The 18317-nt window shown below is 42.1% G+C and overlaps 1 protein-coding gene across 1 annotated transcript in view; it reads right to left on the bottom strand.

Annotated features, from left to right (window-relative positions):
* Nucleotides 1-18066, bottom strand: part of sgg (glycogen synthase kinase 3 beta homolog shaggy) — a 40279-nt gene extending 22213 nt beyond the window's left edge. The window contains exon 1 of the mRNA XM_019044422.2: nt 17658-18066. Coding sequence (XP_018899967.1) covers nt 17658-17739 — 82 coding nt within the window. The 5' untranslated portion in view covers nt 17740-18066. The remainder of the gene's footprint in view (nt 1-17657) is intronic.
* Nucleotides 18067-18317: the final 251 nt, after the last annotated feature.

Raw genomic sequence — 18317 nt, forward strand, 5'->3', positions numbered from 1 at the left:
TTGGAGGGTTTGTGCCAAGTTCTATCGTGATGATGTGTAGCATTGAGACATAAAATATTTCTCTTGAATGTTAAGTGAGTGTACGGAGAAGACACTTATTTCCTTTCTTGCAAGGAAACTTCTCTCTGACAAAATGAGAAATCGCATAGGAATACCCCGGAAAATTTGTTTTCGATGAATTTCAGAGAGGAGCAGGTTTATAACTGGGAAATCGATACTTGCCCAGTGCATATGTAACAACCTGATTCACGGTTGCCACAAAATTTAGGAAATGAAATTCTATAACACATTTGAGGAAAATTCCCTGATAATTGAAGATATGCCAGATAGTTGGAAAAACATAATTTGAAATGGTTTCCGGCAAACATTCGTTGTTCAAAACATCAAACCCCTTATAGAAAGCAAATAGAGGCGAATTAACTATTTTCCCTGACACCTGCATCAATTTGCCTGACTTTTTAAAAGCCTTTGACATTTCCTGATATATTCCCTGACAGTGGCAAGCCTGTTGATTCTATTGCCCGAAGCGATGTCTTATTGTTAGATAATTTTTTCTTCTTTCATTTGAATCGTGGTTTTGGCGTATGAGCCATCATTGGAATATCGGCAATATCCCCTGAATGAACATTAGCCTGCGCGATATATCGATTGTTATGCCATATAAACCTATGGAAAAAGATCGATAAACAGGGTGTTCGCAGCGAACACCTTAATAATCGATTCTTTACCATAGGCATAGGTTTAAATGGCAGATCAATCGATAAATCGCAAAACACGCCACGCGCCACTGCCTGCGTCAAGTTATGATACGGCAGCGTGTGGATATTACGTCTTGGAAAGGATATGTTTTAGACTGGAGTATGCTGCAGTGCTAGGAAAAAACGCCGTATGAACATTCCAGAGTTGCCAAATTTCCTCCGATAAAAGGTTTATTTTTGAGGTAAGTTATCAACGTTTTTCCTTGAAATTTGTACACTATACTTGGATCTAAGTAAGAGCGAAATTCTCTGAAAAATCGGAAGCAAAATGTTCATAAATATTCCCACAAACTCGTAATTTATCGAAGGAAATTTGGCGACGTCTGAAAGCTCGTACGGCGTTTTTCCTCAGCACGGCAGTAAGGGAGGATCGAGAGATCGAAGTGGGTGCCGCGAATGGCGCTAAACGGGCTATAACGCCTCTTCGGCGCACACTAGACCGAGTCAATAGAAGAAGTCGGACAAAATATTGAAACTTCGGAAGCTTATATTTTTTGAAAATATACGAAACAAAAACATTTAAATGTGGCTTCATTGGTGTTTTCGTAAAATTATCTTCCAGAAACACCCATTGAAATCGAATTTGAGACGAAATAAACATCGAAATTCGAAATTTTAACCCAAAATTTCATGTCCGATTTCTCGGATCCACTGTGCGGCGGCTCCGTCTCCGGCAGGGCTTTGGGCGAGTGTTTCCGCCTTCCGCTCGGTGCGCTCGACTTGCCTCAGCCACTTGTCATGGCAGCTTCGTCGATGATCGATAGGCAAGGCAGAAAAGAAGAAGGAAAAAAACAATCCGCTTCTCTATTCAGATGTTCCAGGGCCCCGGCAGAGCCCTACAAAACCGCACCGACGAATCCGACACCCGCCGCCGCCCCGAACGGCACGCGATCCTCCAGCCAGTCAAGGTTGCCCCCCCCCCCCCTAAACGCACAAATTTCACCCCAAAATCCCCCTTCATTTTCATCGAAACGCTGAGATTTTTCCATAGAAAAAGTCATGACTTCGGTGCAACTCCGCTGAAGGACTTTCTCCAAAATATTATTTTAATGATAGAGAATTTGTAGGACACCTTGAGATGGGTCTCACTGAAGAGAAAAGTTCGGTAAATCCGAACTAGTTAGGATCATATGGAACCACGATTTTGTTCGGTACACACGACCGAATTATTCGGTCTGCTCAGCCGAACTGTTCGGTCCACTGAACCGAACTGTAAGAATTTATTATGTTTCGGTTGCACAAACCGAACAATTCGGTTGAACAGACCGAATAATTCGGTTGTGTGTACCGAACAAGACCTGGTTCCATATGATCCTAACTACTTCGGTATTACCGAACCTTTTTTTTCAGTGATACTGCGCACTGCGTCGCTTCTCTGGCGTAAGGGCGTATTTCCATTTCCCCATGAGCCCCATAAAGAATGGATTTACATGTAAACAGTGCTCCCATTCCTTGTCCGTCAAACATTTCGAGATTCGGAATTTTTTTTTTCCAATTTCTCCAACTCCATGACCGTCCAAAGTTCCGGGATTCCTTGGAGCTTTTTTCAAAAGTTCCGGGATTCCTTGGAGCTTTTTTCAAAAGTTCCGAGAAAGTTCCGGAAAATGCAAAAGATCCGGAACATTATGTGAATTTAAAAAGTTTCGGGAAACACTCAGGAAAATCTCAAAAGTTCCGGAATTCGGAACTAGTTCCGAGCGGGCAATGGGAGCACTGCATGTAAAACGGGGGTTGCGTCGAAATTGAGAAACGCCCTCTAGTCAGAGGAGCAACGACCACGGATTCAGCCACCGATACGCACGGATAAGCTCGCAAGAGATCCGAAATCATTTCGAATGCAGCACATTTTTTACTTTCTCGCTCCTCTTGTGGATAAAGGAAGTATTGTCATCTCCAAAAAGAAAAAGAAAAAAAGAAAAAAAAAAGAAAAAGAAGTTGGAATATCATCATTTCTAGGCGTTTATTTAGTATGAGATAGCGAATCGACAATAACACTATACGATAAATTCTAAAGTTCACGCAATAGTTGGCACTGATGTCCGTAACTAGATGGCGAAAATTCGTGGAATCGAAAGAATAAGAAGTTGGCGTCCTGAGTAAACGTTCAACAAACGCTTTAAATGTAAAGAAATACTTGACTTTTAGATGGACGTGAGCCGCGACCGACCAGGCGGATTACATTTTGATCGAAAAAAAGGAACAAAAACAGATGGGGCTTTTCTCTTAGAAGGCTCTTTGATTAGACTTTCTAAGCGAGGCATGGGCCGGAATGGGTCGGGTATCTTCAGTTGCGTGGCGTGCTTAGCGATAAATCGATTGATCCGCATTTAAACCTACGGATAAGGATTGATTATCAGGTGTTCGCAACAAACGCCTTAAAAATCGATTATTACCATAGTGTTGAAGGGAGGAATATCGAAAATCGATTATTCACGCCTCGCTAACATTCGTGGATAATGCGAATGAGGGAGACAAGGAGCGCGCGTGACCGAGTGAAAATGCGCGGTTGCTCCAAATTGTAGTATTCTTGACAGGACACTGGATTACTTATTAATTTGCTTTTTCAGGGTCGGGGTTGAAGATGAAGCCTTGTCCTGAACAAAAGACTTGCAATTAATATTTAACCAACCGTCTTCTTTCCCCGAACGAATGTTCCACGCGAAAACTTTGAGCAACGAAAAGTTACCGACTGAGTGATCGTGGACTTGTATGCTTATCGTTATGGCTACAAAAAGAGCTGAGAGTTGTGTCCAAACTCAACTTCGTGTATCTCCTGTTTACGCAGGTTATTCAAATGCCAAATTCGTCTGTCTGAAACCATCTCATTTCGTTATTTCGCGTTACAAATCCGTGTGAAAAGAGCATCCAATAGTTGGCCGATAGACATCGTGCTCGAGGAAAACACTAACCGCAACTGTATCCTAACGCCAAAGCCGTGGGCAGACCTCAGATTTCGCCCGCAAAATCGGGTGTAGGCAACACGGTCTACCGCAGAGTTAATATAGTTGCATGTTAGGTCCGAACCCAACTTCGAATATTCTCCCATGGTCTTACGCTTCACGCATCATTCGGGGATTTGTCGGAGAGGCATTTCAGTTGGTATACATAGCATTATTTTCGTAAGAATGTTTTTTCTCGCTAACTAAGAAGCCTAGAGGAAGTTGTGTGAATATTTTCGGATGATTCCAATTCCGAAGAGGGTAATGGAAAATGACGAAATGGATTTTAAATAGAACATCGTATTACTTAGATTAATTTTTTGATGGAGGGAAAGGTTGATAAAATATTAATTCCGCTTCATTTGCTGAATTGCATTTCTTCAAACTTTCCTGCACTACCGGCAGTGACACAAATCTTCAAGGGGCAGACCAGCAGACCTTCTAGTCGATATTAACCCGAGAAAAATAATTTTTAAAGTTTTATTCCTCCATAGGACAGATAAATAGAAAACGAGATAATGATCCACGATGATGGTCCCCTGTTACAGATAAAGTTCAACGCCTGCTTCCACATTCAAAGTATGTTCCATTGACTTGGAACTTTCGGCAGGAGAAAATGTGCGGCTATTTGCGTTCAAACTACTCCTAACTCAATTTGTCCCCAAAAGGTGACTTGGTTTCATTCAGCTCATTCGTCCTACGCTCAAAATTGCCAACGCCGCACAGTGGATCGAGTCAATAGGAGAGGTCGGACAAAATTTGGAAACTTTAAACGCTTATAACTCCGTTTATACAAAACAATAACAGCGGTGAGGCTCATAGTGTCTTTCTTCCTAATTTTTGTTTCTTTTTTTCTTGCCGGTTGAAAATGCGGGTGTGATCCCAGCGAAACGTCCCGGGTTTCTTTTGTTATTTTATGTGTTTCTTTTTATTATTTGCGGCCTTAGTCCCGTTTTAAGTTGTTTCTCTGTTTATACAAAACTGTGAGGTTTTAATAGCGCTTCTTTTGGTTTCCACGTGAATTTTCTTTTAGGAGCACCCCTTAAAATGTATCACGTGACGGAATCAACATCAAAATTTGCAGTTTCGGTCAAAAATTTCACGTCCGACGCCCCTGATTGATTCGATCCAATGTGCGCCGAGTCCTGCGACTATGTTCCCTCTTACGGATTCGTTGCGAAGTTCCTACGGTCGGCTCCTCCATTCCTGTAACTGGGTGGATTCCGCACTCCCGGTAGAGACTTGGGAGCGAGTAAAGATCCACGGTGCTCCGAACTGGCGCAAGAAGCTAAATATGTAAGTGGGAGGGGGCGGGGGCAGGAGGGGGGAGGGGGCAGGAGCGGCCGGGCACGCGAGCCGTCACCCGATCAATCGATGAAGAGTACATGGCAAAATTTAACGCGGTTAATTACTTGCGAGTGAATAATTTACGACTCACTCGTCTATACGCCGAAAAGGCCCGCGCCCGATTGAAAAATCGGAACCTCTTCGAGCCAACAGTGACAGAAATGACATTACGCCTCGATTTCTCTCTAACACATCGGGGGGAGGGAGGGGGGCACGGCGGCTGCCAGAAAGACTGCGGGAACTTGAATTATCGAAAGGTGATATCGATCAAGGAATCGGAGTTCAGCGCGAAAAAGGTATGTTGAAGAGTTCTGACGATTCCGGAAGTGAAGAAAAGGGCCGAATTATACGGCAATGATGCTAAGTGGATTACATTTTGCAAAAAGGAACCATTATTTATGGTCCATTTTAGAAACAACATACATGCCATTGGTTTTCCTATGCAGATAAGTGCGTATATGGGAGAGCCAGAAATAGTGGTTCCTTATTGCAAAATGTAATCCAAGTTTCAGTGAACTATTTGGGGCGGTTGCGAATTTTTTGTTGAAAGAGGCCTTAGGAATTTTCTTTGTGATTTGAAAAAAATTCCCCGAAAGTCTCCGAATTGAAGTGAAGAAGTAAGTATATGAATACGTTATTTTCAGAAATTCATAAAATTCAAAATTTAAACAAGCTTCTCTACTTATTTGGAAAAACAAAATAATAAGTATGCACGAAGAAAGTGGTCCTCTTCTCCCCGACAAATCGGCATTTTCATTTGGAAAATATGGTGAAACACGGTTCGACGAATCCCGTATCTTTCATTGACATTCTGATGGCTTGAAGACAATAACACAATGGGCCACGTGACTTTCTAGGATAGTTCGATGTTTACGTTTTCTCCCCTTTATACTTCTCCATTTCATCATTTTAACTTTTCGTTGCTGATAGAATTTAGCACCGATATTGTCATTCTCCACCAAAGATCGGTTCGTTTTTAATTGCTTCTCGTGAGAGAATGGAGATCTCGGGGAAAAAATGACAGCTTTCTACGTCACCGCATCGGACCCTCAGAATAATGCTACAAAGTTCAAGGATTCAATTTTCTCGCGCCAAGTTTCGCGATCTGCAGGTGTCTCAGCGCGAGCCTGCACTCGGAGCCCGAATTTTGAGAGCGGAAACTGGGACCGGGGGGGCCCGGGGGGAGGGGATCTCGCAAGAGGGAATAAAAGCTGTTGATCCCCGTCCCCGTCGCCGTGAGTCACGGGCGGCGCAGCGCTCAGGTGAGCATAGCGCCACCTCCGGGGACCCTCCCATGCGCCGACCCTTCTTTACCTTTCCACAGTCAACTTAGGGAAAGGCGTTGGCAAAAGGAAATACCGCTCCGTTAAATTTTAGCGCTACTATTGCTCCATTATCAGGGTGCCTACTAAAACAGGGCGGCCGAAAATCAGTACTTTCACAGTACTTTTTTAAGTGCATTCTCAAGAAATTCAGTACCCCCTCAACAGAAAAATTCAGTACTTTTTCGTCTAAATTTGACGATATTCAAAACATTTTGAAAATTTGAAATTCTCGCTGAAATTGCGATAAAAAAGACGAAGACTCGAAATTCCATTGGTTGCTTGAATAATGACTGACAGCACAATCGCGATCTTGCAGGCAATCACTACCTCACTGGAAAAAAAAAAAAAAAAACACATTGGATCTAGAGTCCAGACTCTTGAAAATATTGACAAGAAAAAGAACTCTTGATTCAATCAGATTTAAGCTTAAATCAAAAGGAAATCCGCTCAAATTAAGAGGCTTGGTTCTTGCTTTAAGCTTAAATCTGATCGAATCAAGAGTCCTTTTTCTTGTCAATGTTGTCAAGAGTCTGGACTCTAGATCCAATGTGTTTTTTTTTTCCAGTGAATATTTACTGAAGGCAGGAATTATGATGCACCAGCGGGGAGAAATGCGTTTTCCTAGCTTCAGCGTCGCTGCGGAGGTAAATTGCTTTCACTTTCTCGAAAGAAGAACTATCGCATGGAAATAATCTGATGGCACACGCCTCTTGCCGTTCGACAGCAACTCTGCCAAGTGATAGCGTGCCGCAGCTCGGAATGATTGTCTTGTCTTAACCATGTCGGGGGGAACTCGGGGGGCCGAAGGGGGGAACGACGGGGCACCTACGCGGCTAAGCGGTCGATTACAAGCAGATTATCATTGGGGAGCAAGTATTAACATAAAGTCCTTGCACAGGTGCACACCGACTCACCAGCGCTACCAACACGGCAACGGGAGGGCCCTAGGAGTTTGAGCAACGCCAGTTGCGTTGGCGGCGCTGACGCGGCGCGGCGCACGGCTAGCTGGCATCAGGCCTTTGGCGGCCAAAACCAAAGGTGTAAAAACTCCTCGATGCTCCCGAGCTAAGGTAGAACGCCGTATGAAAATATGGACGCTGCCAAATTTTCTATGATATACTACAATTTTCCAGGGAAATCAGTGCGTATATTTCATCAAATTTTTTAGAGAATTTTATTCGCGATCAGATAAAAATTCTCTGAAAATTTCAAGAGAGAATATTCATAACTTTCCTTAAAAATAAACATTATACTAGAGGAAATTTGGCAACCTTTGAGTGTTCATACGGCGCTTTTCCCTAGCACGGCAGTATGCTTCGTCTCCATCCATAGGCGAACTTCTCTGAAAGAGATACTGGACTGCAAAAATAGCTGGGCCATTTCCGATACCTACTAAAACAGAATAGTTGGGAGGGGGATCGACTATTTTTTGGGTCAATTTTGGTGGATTTTTATCAATTTTTGGGTATCTTGGGAGATATTCAAAAGTTTTGTCCCCAGCGCATTCCGCTTTTTCCGAACAACTTAGGCCTCTTCCCCCTTTTGGCTGAAATGAGGCTTGATACCCCTAATTATCAGAAACTAAGGAAGGTCCGGAGAAGTTCCGAGAGATTTTCGAACTGGTTCCATAACACGCGAAACCACCGGTTCGCTGAATAGTCGTACCAACGTGATGAGAAAGTTTCCGTATTAAGTAAAAGGAGTTCTGCATCAGAGGGTGACTGACGATTTGCGAGAGTTTACGAGCTGAGTGACGCAGTCATAAAAAAGGGAGTCTACAAATGAGAATTCAGCTTCAAAAGCAAAATATCTTAAGGGTCCTACGCTGGTATCAGCCGAAGAGGACGAACACAGTAATCGAGGGGTGAGCATTTTCAGACGCGCAGCATTAGCTCATCTTTGCCCCATATGATGTCCAGGACTTAGAGCTCATCATCAGCAAATCAGGAAGCAAAGTTTGTTGGATCATTTATTGGTCGTAAAATATCGATTGCTCGATGCTTTTCTTCATTAGCCACTGCTCCGTTCTGTGAAGTTTTTCATTCTACTTTGCTGAGTTTATATTATTATTACATTAAACCTTAAGAAAGAACTCATTTGGAATAAGCAATTTACTTGCCCGCATTTGTTAAAGGTGCCATCACAATCTTTCTCTCGTTGGAGTATTTTCTTATCTTATTGGGAGCGAGAAAAAAAAAAGTGTAAAAGAAACCACTAGAGTATGCTTCCGACACCTCGAAGTATTATTTAGGCATAAGAAAAAGTAAAAATATGAGTTAGAGGACACGACAGAGCCATTGAGGACGTAGCATTTGGTTGATTCATTGAAGCCTGCATTTTGGATGCGTCGAATATTGGTCATATTGAATTATCCGAGTTCATCTTCGGGATAGAGTGCTTCCGATACTTGCCCACGGTGCGAAGCGCCGGGCGTTAAACCTCAGAGTGCTTGTGGTGTAACGTTTTAGAACAAGCGTGCTAGTTGAGAGTCTCATTGTTAAAAGGCTAGCTGTCCAGTCCCATCATTATTATAGGTCAGTGAGGACTAATGCACGATAAAATGGAGGGGAAGTCCACGGGGAGACAAGCTGTAGTGGATTTCAAAATTACACAATCGATGCCTGGTGTTTCAAGGTTTTTGATTAAACAATTTCGGAAATTTCTTTACCCCTTCAAGAGTGGGTATTAAACTTGAGAGTGCCTCTTGTGATAATTATTACAGCTGGTCATTTGAACGGGGGAAAATGCAGAATCTGCGGGCTTTCAGTGGATGCTATATGCTTTTTATAACCACATACATTGTTCAGAGTCCTGAAAGAAACTCGCGACAAGAGAATTTTCTCATTTTATCTTAATTTTTACAACGACATAAATAATTCAGTTACAAAGTTTAAAAAAATAATAAGTTGAACTTATGAGTTAGGCAAGAGTGAAAAATAAAACTGGGTTTAAAAGGTGAAATTTTGCGTATAATAGCTCAATTGCGTGATTTCTCTTGTTTTCTAAAAATAAAATGGCAATTACGATCCATGAAAAAAAGATAAGGGAGGCGTAGCAACCAACTGCGCATAGTTCTTATAAGAACCATGCAGTTGACTTAATTAGTAATGAAGAACTAACTCCTTTCAGAAATGAGTGAGGAATCTGCGGCTTTTTGGATACGCGCTAATAACAGGACTCAATTCAAGTTTCTTTTACACAACATAAATGCCGTGCTGAGGGAGAACGCCGTATAAGCCATCAGAGGTTGCCAAATTTTCTTTGATTACAAAAGAATTTTCAGGGAAATCTGTAAATATTTTTCTTTGCATTTTTTAGAGAATTTTGTTCGTAGGTAATTCGATCTGAAGTGTCTGAAAATTCAAATGAAAAATATTCATAACATTCCTCGAAAATAAACATTTTATCGTAGGAAATTTGGCAACCCTAGAATGTTCATACGGCGTTTTTCCTTAGCACGACAGATTACATAGGTGCTCCGACGTAAAGGAAACTATGCTACAATGCCCCCTCCCCCTTTAATCCTCGATAATTCCACAACGCGACATTATAAAACTTTCAAAATTAAAATTCAGCAAACGCGAGATCCGTCAGCATTCTTACACAATTCCTTGATTCTAAGGGATGATCATGTAGGTATTTGCGGAGAGGGCGAACCTAATGGTTCATATGAAAACTCGAAGTCAAAATTTTATGAGAATCAGGCGCAGTTCGGATTTTGTTATGGAGAGGGGGGGGGGGGGGGCGGACAAGATCTCCTGAGCACACTTCTAATTCCTTACATTGCAAGGCAGCATCGAAAATTACAGAACTTCTCTTCAGGGATCCACCTTAAAATTCCTGAACGACAAGAGAGCGACGAGGCACGTAAGATCTGACGTTGAACGACAGAATTGTCACAGTGAGCGGAGGAGTGAGGAAATAACCTGACTGTGTTGTTAAAATAAGATCCCTACCTACTGAAAGAGGAATTTTTCAAGAATTCATCTTTCTAAGAAGCTGGCTCGTCGTGAGGGAAAATTAATTTCGGGAGAGCTAAAGGTAGCTACTTAAATAATATACTAGACACGATTAGAGGTGGTACCATGGACTTAAAAGTGTATTTGCAGATTAAAGTTGCGGCAAGACCGTATAGCTCCGGCTCTGCTAAGAGATTCTCTGCATCTCATTACGTCTGTTCTTAGGATTTCTTCAAAAGTTTCTCCACTCCACAAAGTTCTTTCGTGAGAGGAACGACGATTTCGGATTAATTGATTTCGAGGTACAATGAATGGACCATGGACAATGTTTAGCAGAAAAGAACCAAGCGACATCAGCTGTTTTAATGGCACAAGCAAATTTAAATGGGCAATTTAATTTTTGGTAACAGACCGTTAGTGCGGATTCATTTGAGCATTTTAAGGAATTTGCTTCGTACCATGCAGAAAACTCGCTGAAATGTGCACAAAAATCCGCACAACCTTTGACATGTAAAAAATTAAATTGGCCAATTTGATATGGCAATAGATGATTTGGCTTGGTTCCTTCCTGCCTAACGCGGTCCAAATGTGATCCGCATGAATTGAGTTAAAAATCGAATTTTATTTAGAGGTTTGGTACTACTTCGGCGCCCGAACCACCGAGCTACCATTTTATTTGAGTTCGGAAATTCAAATTCGTTGACTAACGAATCGCAACGTTTGTCCGTGATTTTGGTACCACCTCGCGAGGTGCACTGGAAGAAAAAAAAACATTGGATCCAGAGTCCAGACTCCTGAAAACATTGACAAGAAAAAACTAATATTGATTCAATCGGATTTTTGCTTGAATCGAAACGAATATCCGTGCTAAATACTAAGAGGCTTGGTTCTTGATTTAAGCTAGATTCTGATTGAATCAAGAGTACTGTTTCCTTGTCGATGTGTTTTAAGAGTCTGGACTCCAGATCCAATGTGTTTTCCCCCCCCCCCCCCAGTGTGGTTCTAAAAAAGGTTCGACCCATCGGAAACCAACCGACGTGATTGGTCGAATCTGGTAGCAACGATGTCCACTAGTGTTGGTGATCAATGAGACAAACCGCGGTGGAACTTCCCAAAGAGGTTCGAAACTTCAAATAAAATTCGCTCAAAGAGCGCTTTTCGAGTTCCGACCGAGCTGCGGCCAATTCGCGAGGGGAAGTGCGAATAAGGGTGATTCTGCCGGACTCGACCATTCAACAGATGCGTCCGCGGGAATCGGAGCGATGACTCGGGCCGGTCAAGTGGCGAACCCCGCGCGTGTCGTGTGACGCCTCGTCGCCTCGTCCTCGTCGATGCGCGAGCCGCTAAGCACCAAGTGTGCGGTGAAGTTTCCATCGCGAGCGCTGCGGTAGAGGTGGGATTAGCGGGAGCGAACGCCCGGGAAAGTTCCGAGTGACGCCACGCCGCCGACCGGAGGCCCGAGGGAGGGAGGGGATGGGGGCAGTTTACGGAAGTGTTACTCTAACTTCATTAGGTCATTTATTGCACCTGCAATACCTACAGCCTGTCCTACACCTCCGCCGACTTCGGTCTTCGTGCGTTGACGCCGAACCACGATCCACGCTCCCCGGTGGGTCGGAGGCCGGAAAAGACGCCGAACCCGGAAAAAGTTGAGTCGAAGAGCGACAGAGCTTTGCCGAACTACACTGGAAAAAAAGTCGCTTGGATGTAGAGTCTAGACTCTTAATAACATTGACAAGAAAAAATACTCTTGATTCAATCCGATTTTTACTTGAATCGAAGAGCCGAGCCTCTTGATTTAGGCGGATTTCCTTTTGATCAAAGCAATAAGTCCAATTGAATCAAGAGTTTTTTTCTTTCTTGTCAATGTGTTTGAGAGTCTAAACTCTAGATCCAAGCGATTTTTTTTCCAGTGAGGTAAGAACGCCGCATAAGCCATCAGGCGTTGCCAAATTTCCTTTGACAAATCACGAATTTTCAGGAAAATTTGCGAACGTTTCTCCTCCGATTTTTTGGAGGACTTCGTTCGTAATTTGATCTAAAAAGTCTGAAAATGTCATGGAAAAGTGTTCGTAACTTTTTCCAAAGGTGAATAGTTTTAAAAATTTTAGGTGTTACTTCTTTAAAAGGCTCGTTTCATTATGTGGCTTTACTGCGAGGATCTGAACTGACAGAGTGCCTTTAACTCTTCATTTATACTTCGACGGAATCTGTTAGGCATGAGTAGTTGCTCTACAAATTATGCTCAGCATATCGCTATATGAAAACTGAGGCACAAAAGATACTCGCATCCTACGTCTGTATGCAACTATTCGTGCCTATAAGATATCTTTGAAAAGATATATATATCTATAAGATATCTACAAACGAAGAATTGAGAGCGCTCTGCCATTCTGGGTTCTCGCAGTAAAGCCCGCCGTCTGGCGCCGCAGGTGAAGTAGTGAGCGTCTGGACAATTAAAACGCCTTCACTCCCGTGCGTATGCAACATGGAAATCCACGGAGCTCGAATAGTTGCATCCAGGAGTTCAAATGAAATCGATGTAGTGTTCGTCGCATTCGACACTAACTGAGGGCGCTTTGCTTGTTTCTCTTGCACCGGAACTTAATTACAACGTTGCCTATTGTGTCCATCAAGTAAAATATTACTGATTTTTGTCATGACATTGCCAATTTTCCGAATACTGCTTGGATTGTTTAATTACGTAGTAATTTTGCGGTCCCAAAATGTGAACTGCGATCCCTATACCTTCTCGGATCTAAGAGAGACGAATGCGGCCAAGTCGTTTCATGGGCACCTTAGAAAAAATTTGAAGGCACATCTCAACAGATGAGTACCTATTTTTTGCGCAGAAGAGTTTAAAAAAATGTTAGTAAATAAGTAATGTTAATCTAACCTAGGGTTAATTCAGAGCCCGTTGCGAAAGGGCCCAAATCTTGTAGAAAATGTCATGAAAATGTCTTGGTTGATTCAGGATCATTGAATCGGAGTACCAGTGGGCTGAGTTCATTAAAAAACGAATCAAATATCAAAGTAGGTATTTAAAGGGAGCTGGTCTAAAGCTCTTGCATGAAATCCTAGGTAAGGCGTTCTCCAGATCCTCACGAAAATCTATGATGTTTTTTACAGGTCGGAAAAAATTAATAATCTTTCTTTATCTGTTGGTCGTTTCCCTCACAAAAGAACTTAACTCAATTTCAATGTTGCGAAATATTTCCTCGTGAATTGCATATTTACAAGGAGAATCTCGGGCATTGCTAACTGAAAATTTTGCTACTTTTTCCTCAGATCTCATGCAAAATCAGACAAATTTTGGATACAAATTGTAGAAGTACATTATTGAAAAAAAATTATTTTTGAGTCAATTTTGCAACATGGGAATAGAGTTACGTTCCTTCGTTCGGAAAATGACGTGTTGTCCGATCCTTGAGAGCCGAATTAACCACAAGAATACTATACTAAACGACAATAATTTGATTTGGGGGCGAGAAAAGGGGAAATTCCCAGTTTTGAACCCTGAATCCCTAATTCTGGGGGATATTTGGACCGAGTTCAACAGAAAGGAACCGACGCGACCCACATAAAGTTGGAACTGAGAAAAAGAGGTTTGAAGTTTTATTCCTGCATAGGACTCAATGTAGAAAATAAACTTGAACCCCTCTTTCCACAGACTAATTTTTTTTTTTCGATTTCGAGTTTTTGGTAGGAGAAAAAAAAAACAACTAAAAGAACTCAAAACATACGTAACGCAATTTTTTCGAAAATGCGTGTACCTAGGTTCCTTTCTGATAAACTCCGTCCATTTTCCGTCCTCCGACGAGTTCCGGTTCCTCCCGATTTTCCCGGGTCCTGGACACGATGCTCCCGATGATCCAGCGGCCTGGTCCGGCGCTCGGTGCGCGCGGCAGCATCGCGCCGCGGGGCCCTCGGGAGCACGGACGGGGGTGGGGGAGGGGGGCGGCTTTCTGACGAGAGAGTGAAGCTTTCTGCCAAAAATAAACCAAAAATGTTGGGAGGAAATAAGCCGAGAAATATGTTTTAACTCAAACGCGGGCGCTCCGGCCGTGCCCGGGCCGCACTTCCTATCTGGAATCCCTTTCCCCCCCGTTTTTGAATCGAATCGCTGACTCCACGGTTGACGCCAGAGATCGACTTTGATCCAGCCCCCCCCCCCCCCCCCCTTTCTGCGCAATTTTTCATTGGCTCCATCAAAGAGAATTTGCTCGCAATGACTGCGGAGTTTGACGGCGACCGATCACGGACAAAATAGCGATTCGTAACCTAGAAATTCTGGGGGAAATATTGAAATTGATGGATTGGCGCATTACTAAATTGTCACGTTCTACCGTGAAAAGACACTATCGGATGTGAACGTAATTCAGTGCACTCAAATTATCATATCCTCTTTGTACTTCTGAAATTAAAATATCTAGTAATGCAGCAGCTGATGCACGAGGTGGTTTTTGTGTGAATAAAAATTGGAGGATTGCCTTTTTCTCTTCTTTTTTTTGCAGAATTTAGCAAATCATAGGTAGGTTCACTTAGGTAGAGACATCATTCAACTTCATACTTCAAGTATATTGAAATAGAATTTTTTAAGCTTCGATGAAAAAGAGCGAGATAAGGAGTAACCCTCAATATTGTGAGGATGGGTAGCCTATAATTAATTAAAGGCCATATGACTACCCATTTTATACTTAGTTTCGATCTTCCGACAAGTTTAAGCACATGTTGCATCCTTGAAATTTTGACAGGCGAGACTGAACGGTATTATTTGAAATCCTGCCCAGTAATTAAAATGTAGTTCTACATTGAAACTCCCAGACTACGTAAGTATCTCTGTGTGCAACATTGTAGACTTCCTGTCATAATTTATTTATTAAATTAAAAACTAAGTACTTAACATTAATTCTTAAGTACGAACTTTTGGGATTTTTCTTTTCAGTGCGGGAAAAATTCGGTGAGAACATCAAGAAATGATGTTGATTTCTTTCTCCATCAGAGGAGAAAATGGGAGTGGAGATTTTAAAACACCACAAACAAGAAATGCTGTTTGGGAATTTCACCAAGGAATTATGAATTATTGAGAAACAGGGCAGAGAACTGTTAAATACATTTGTTCCTAAACTGTCTTTTTGGCTATGGGTAAATCCTTTTCCCAAAAAATACCTGTGCGTTTGAGTGATGATTCCCTAATCATTGTCATTTTATTGGACAATCCAGAGATGTTCCCAAAAAATACCTATGCGTTCGAGTGATGATTCCCTAATCATTGTCATTTTATTGGACAATCCAGAGATGTAAAAAAACAGATGCAAAAAAAAAACAAAAAAAACTCTTGATGAGTTTTACAGGATTTACGTAAGGGATATAAAGTTGACCACAGGTAAGATTTGAAGAATTGCAACTGCAAGCTGACTATTGGAATTTTGAATTTTGTGCTTGCTTGGTGGACATACTGAGATAACAAAGGTGAAATGGCAAAGTATGATTGGTCGGCTTAGTATGTTGTAATGTTGCTGTGATGAAACCCTGTTGAGTAGAATTGACGCCGAGCTCTTAAAGGCACCTTTTCAGTTACTGATAGCATGTTGTCGATTCTACCCAACGAAAGACACGACAGAGCAGCGATACTACAAAGCCACTCAATCACACTATGCTATTTCACATTTGTCATCTCTATGTCAGTCGAATAGGTGACAGACAGGAATGGAACGAGACAGAAATCACACAGCTAGAGTACCGAAGTGAGAGGGGACTCTTCCACAGAATGTGACTCGGCGCGACAAAATCAACCCGAGTACTGAAGTACACTCCAAAAACCAAATTTCAGTAGCCCGCCTGCTGGGTTATACCTAGAATATAATCCTGAGAAAAACCAGGTAGGGGCCAATGGAGACTTTGTTTCTTGTGAGGTTCAAAAGTGACACCACAATTTATTTAACAAAAGCAGAGAAATATCAATACCCATTCTACCAAGAAGTGATTAAAAAACACGAGACAAAACTACACCATTGAGATAATACTCCAACTGATTGGATACCGAAACTACTGATGGTCCTGAACTTAGGTCACTAGTTGACTATAATGAATGAATTAATAATACTGCTTCTCTTGAAGGTGAAGCCACTACTTTCAGAATTAGAGGCAAATGAACGTTGAAAAACGAGGGAGCCATTTCGAAGTAAGAAGGAGTACTTGGAACAGTCATAACTCAGGCGCCATCAGTTTACTTGGAAGGTGAATCGTTTATGAATTGAGCCTAAACAGCTCATTCACTCAACTGTTTAAGAGTATGGAGCATGTATGGTCCCCATTCAGATATGCAAAATTCCGTTCTGAACAAAGCAAAATCCATAACAACTCCACATCCTTACTTACATCCCAGTTTAGAACATGGTGTGTCCAAGCACCAGACCTACACTAGCAGCGGTAAGTAGTAATGCCTACTCTTAAAGGTATCCTAATTCAGAGGGTGAGGTGTCTAGATACCTAGCCTAAAAAGCGTATACGGCTACGCAAGTTCCAGAATAAAGTGCTGATGAAGACCTACGGTTGTACTCGGCAATCAGATTATAAGCTCGGTATCAGAAATTGTTTCTGATAAGATCACGGATAACATGAAAATTCAGATTTCGTAGAAAATTCCAATCAAGAAAACAAACATAATTACATTTGACATACATATCAATTGTTAATTACAGCGAGCCCCATGAGCAAGAGAAAGGAGGTAGGCCGGAGTGTCGTAAGTCCTCGATCATGAATTTTGAAGACTAGTCTGAGAACATCAAGAAAGGGAAATGAAAGGTTGGAGGGACAGAAAAAGTGCATCCTTCACTGCATGAGTGGGAAAATTTAGTGGAGCTACTGACTGATCTTCAGAGTTGAAATTAAAGCGTGTCACATCTTCCCATAATGGAGGTTAGGGAACTCGGATCAAATTATCATTAGAGTTGGAAACCAAATATCAGGGAATAACCAGATGGTTCACAGTGAAATTCATCATAACTAGATAAATTACGGGGAAAACCATTTCAAGAAATGCATGGATCATTGAGAAATCCAACTCTTAATGGATCTGATCAGAGGCATATCAATGGTTGACTGGAGAACCTCAATATACCTGCATAAGCTAACCTTTGCCTCATAACCCCCCCGAAATATGCGTCGTAGTAGGGAATAAGAGAATATGAAGGTGGAATCCTGGAATACATAGAAAGGAACATAGATTGAGGATCAAAGGAAAACGATTGAAATCGCGTAAATAGGACGTAGAAAGTGTAAAGTTAATGGGAACATCGAAGTGACTGTTGAGGCTAGGTGACTTACCGCTGATTATGTCCCCAAAGGCAGGACTGGGAGGTATCCTGTTGCCTTCAGCAAACGATGTGGTTCTTGGACGTCCGCTCATTTCTATAGAAGTTGAAGTGCTCGAATCGTAATCATTTAATCCAAATATTAAATCACATTGCTCAGAAAACTTGACGGAAAAACGACCCGAACTGGTAGGCTGCGCTGGATTTTACGTGGAAAAGAAGCTCTTGACGAACCCACTAGGACCATCAAACGAAAGATAGCAGGCTTACTATCATTACTCACACTATACTATTCCCACTCGAACTCAAATCATTGCGAACGATCGAAAATTAGAATTCACAAGACAGATTTTACTCACAACCACCCAAATTACTCACATCACCATTTTCGATGCTTCAGACATTGACCCACTCGTGTTAGATCGGGTCCAATCACAATCGCTGGTCTGCTAGCGGAAAAGCCCGATGATGACGTCACGAAGGAGCCTCCATACGTCAAGTGAAGAAAAAGCTCCCGATGGGCAACAGTGTTTAGCTACACTAGCGCTGAAATCGGATCCGTGGCTATTGCGGGAACTAGCCTCACTGATGAACGATTTTTCTTTTTGCGCACTTCATAAAACAACCTTTTACGCACAAGGGGAATTGAAGGACCGATCGTTTCACCTCTGAG

Source organism: Bemisia tabaci, chromosome 3 (assembly GCF_918797505.1).
Source record: "Bemisia tabaci chromosome 3, PGI_BMITA_v3".
Taxonomy (NCBI): Eukaryota; Metazoa; Arthropoda; class Insecta; order Hemiptera; family Aleyrodidae; genus Bemisia; species Bemisia tabaci.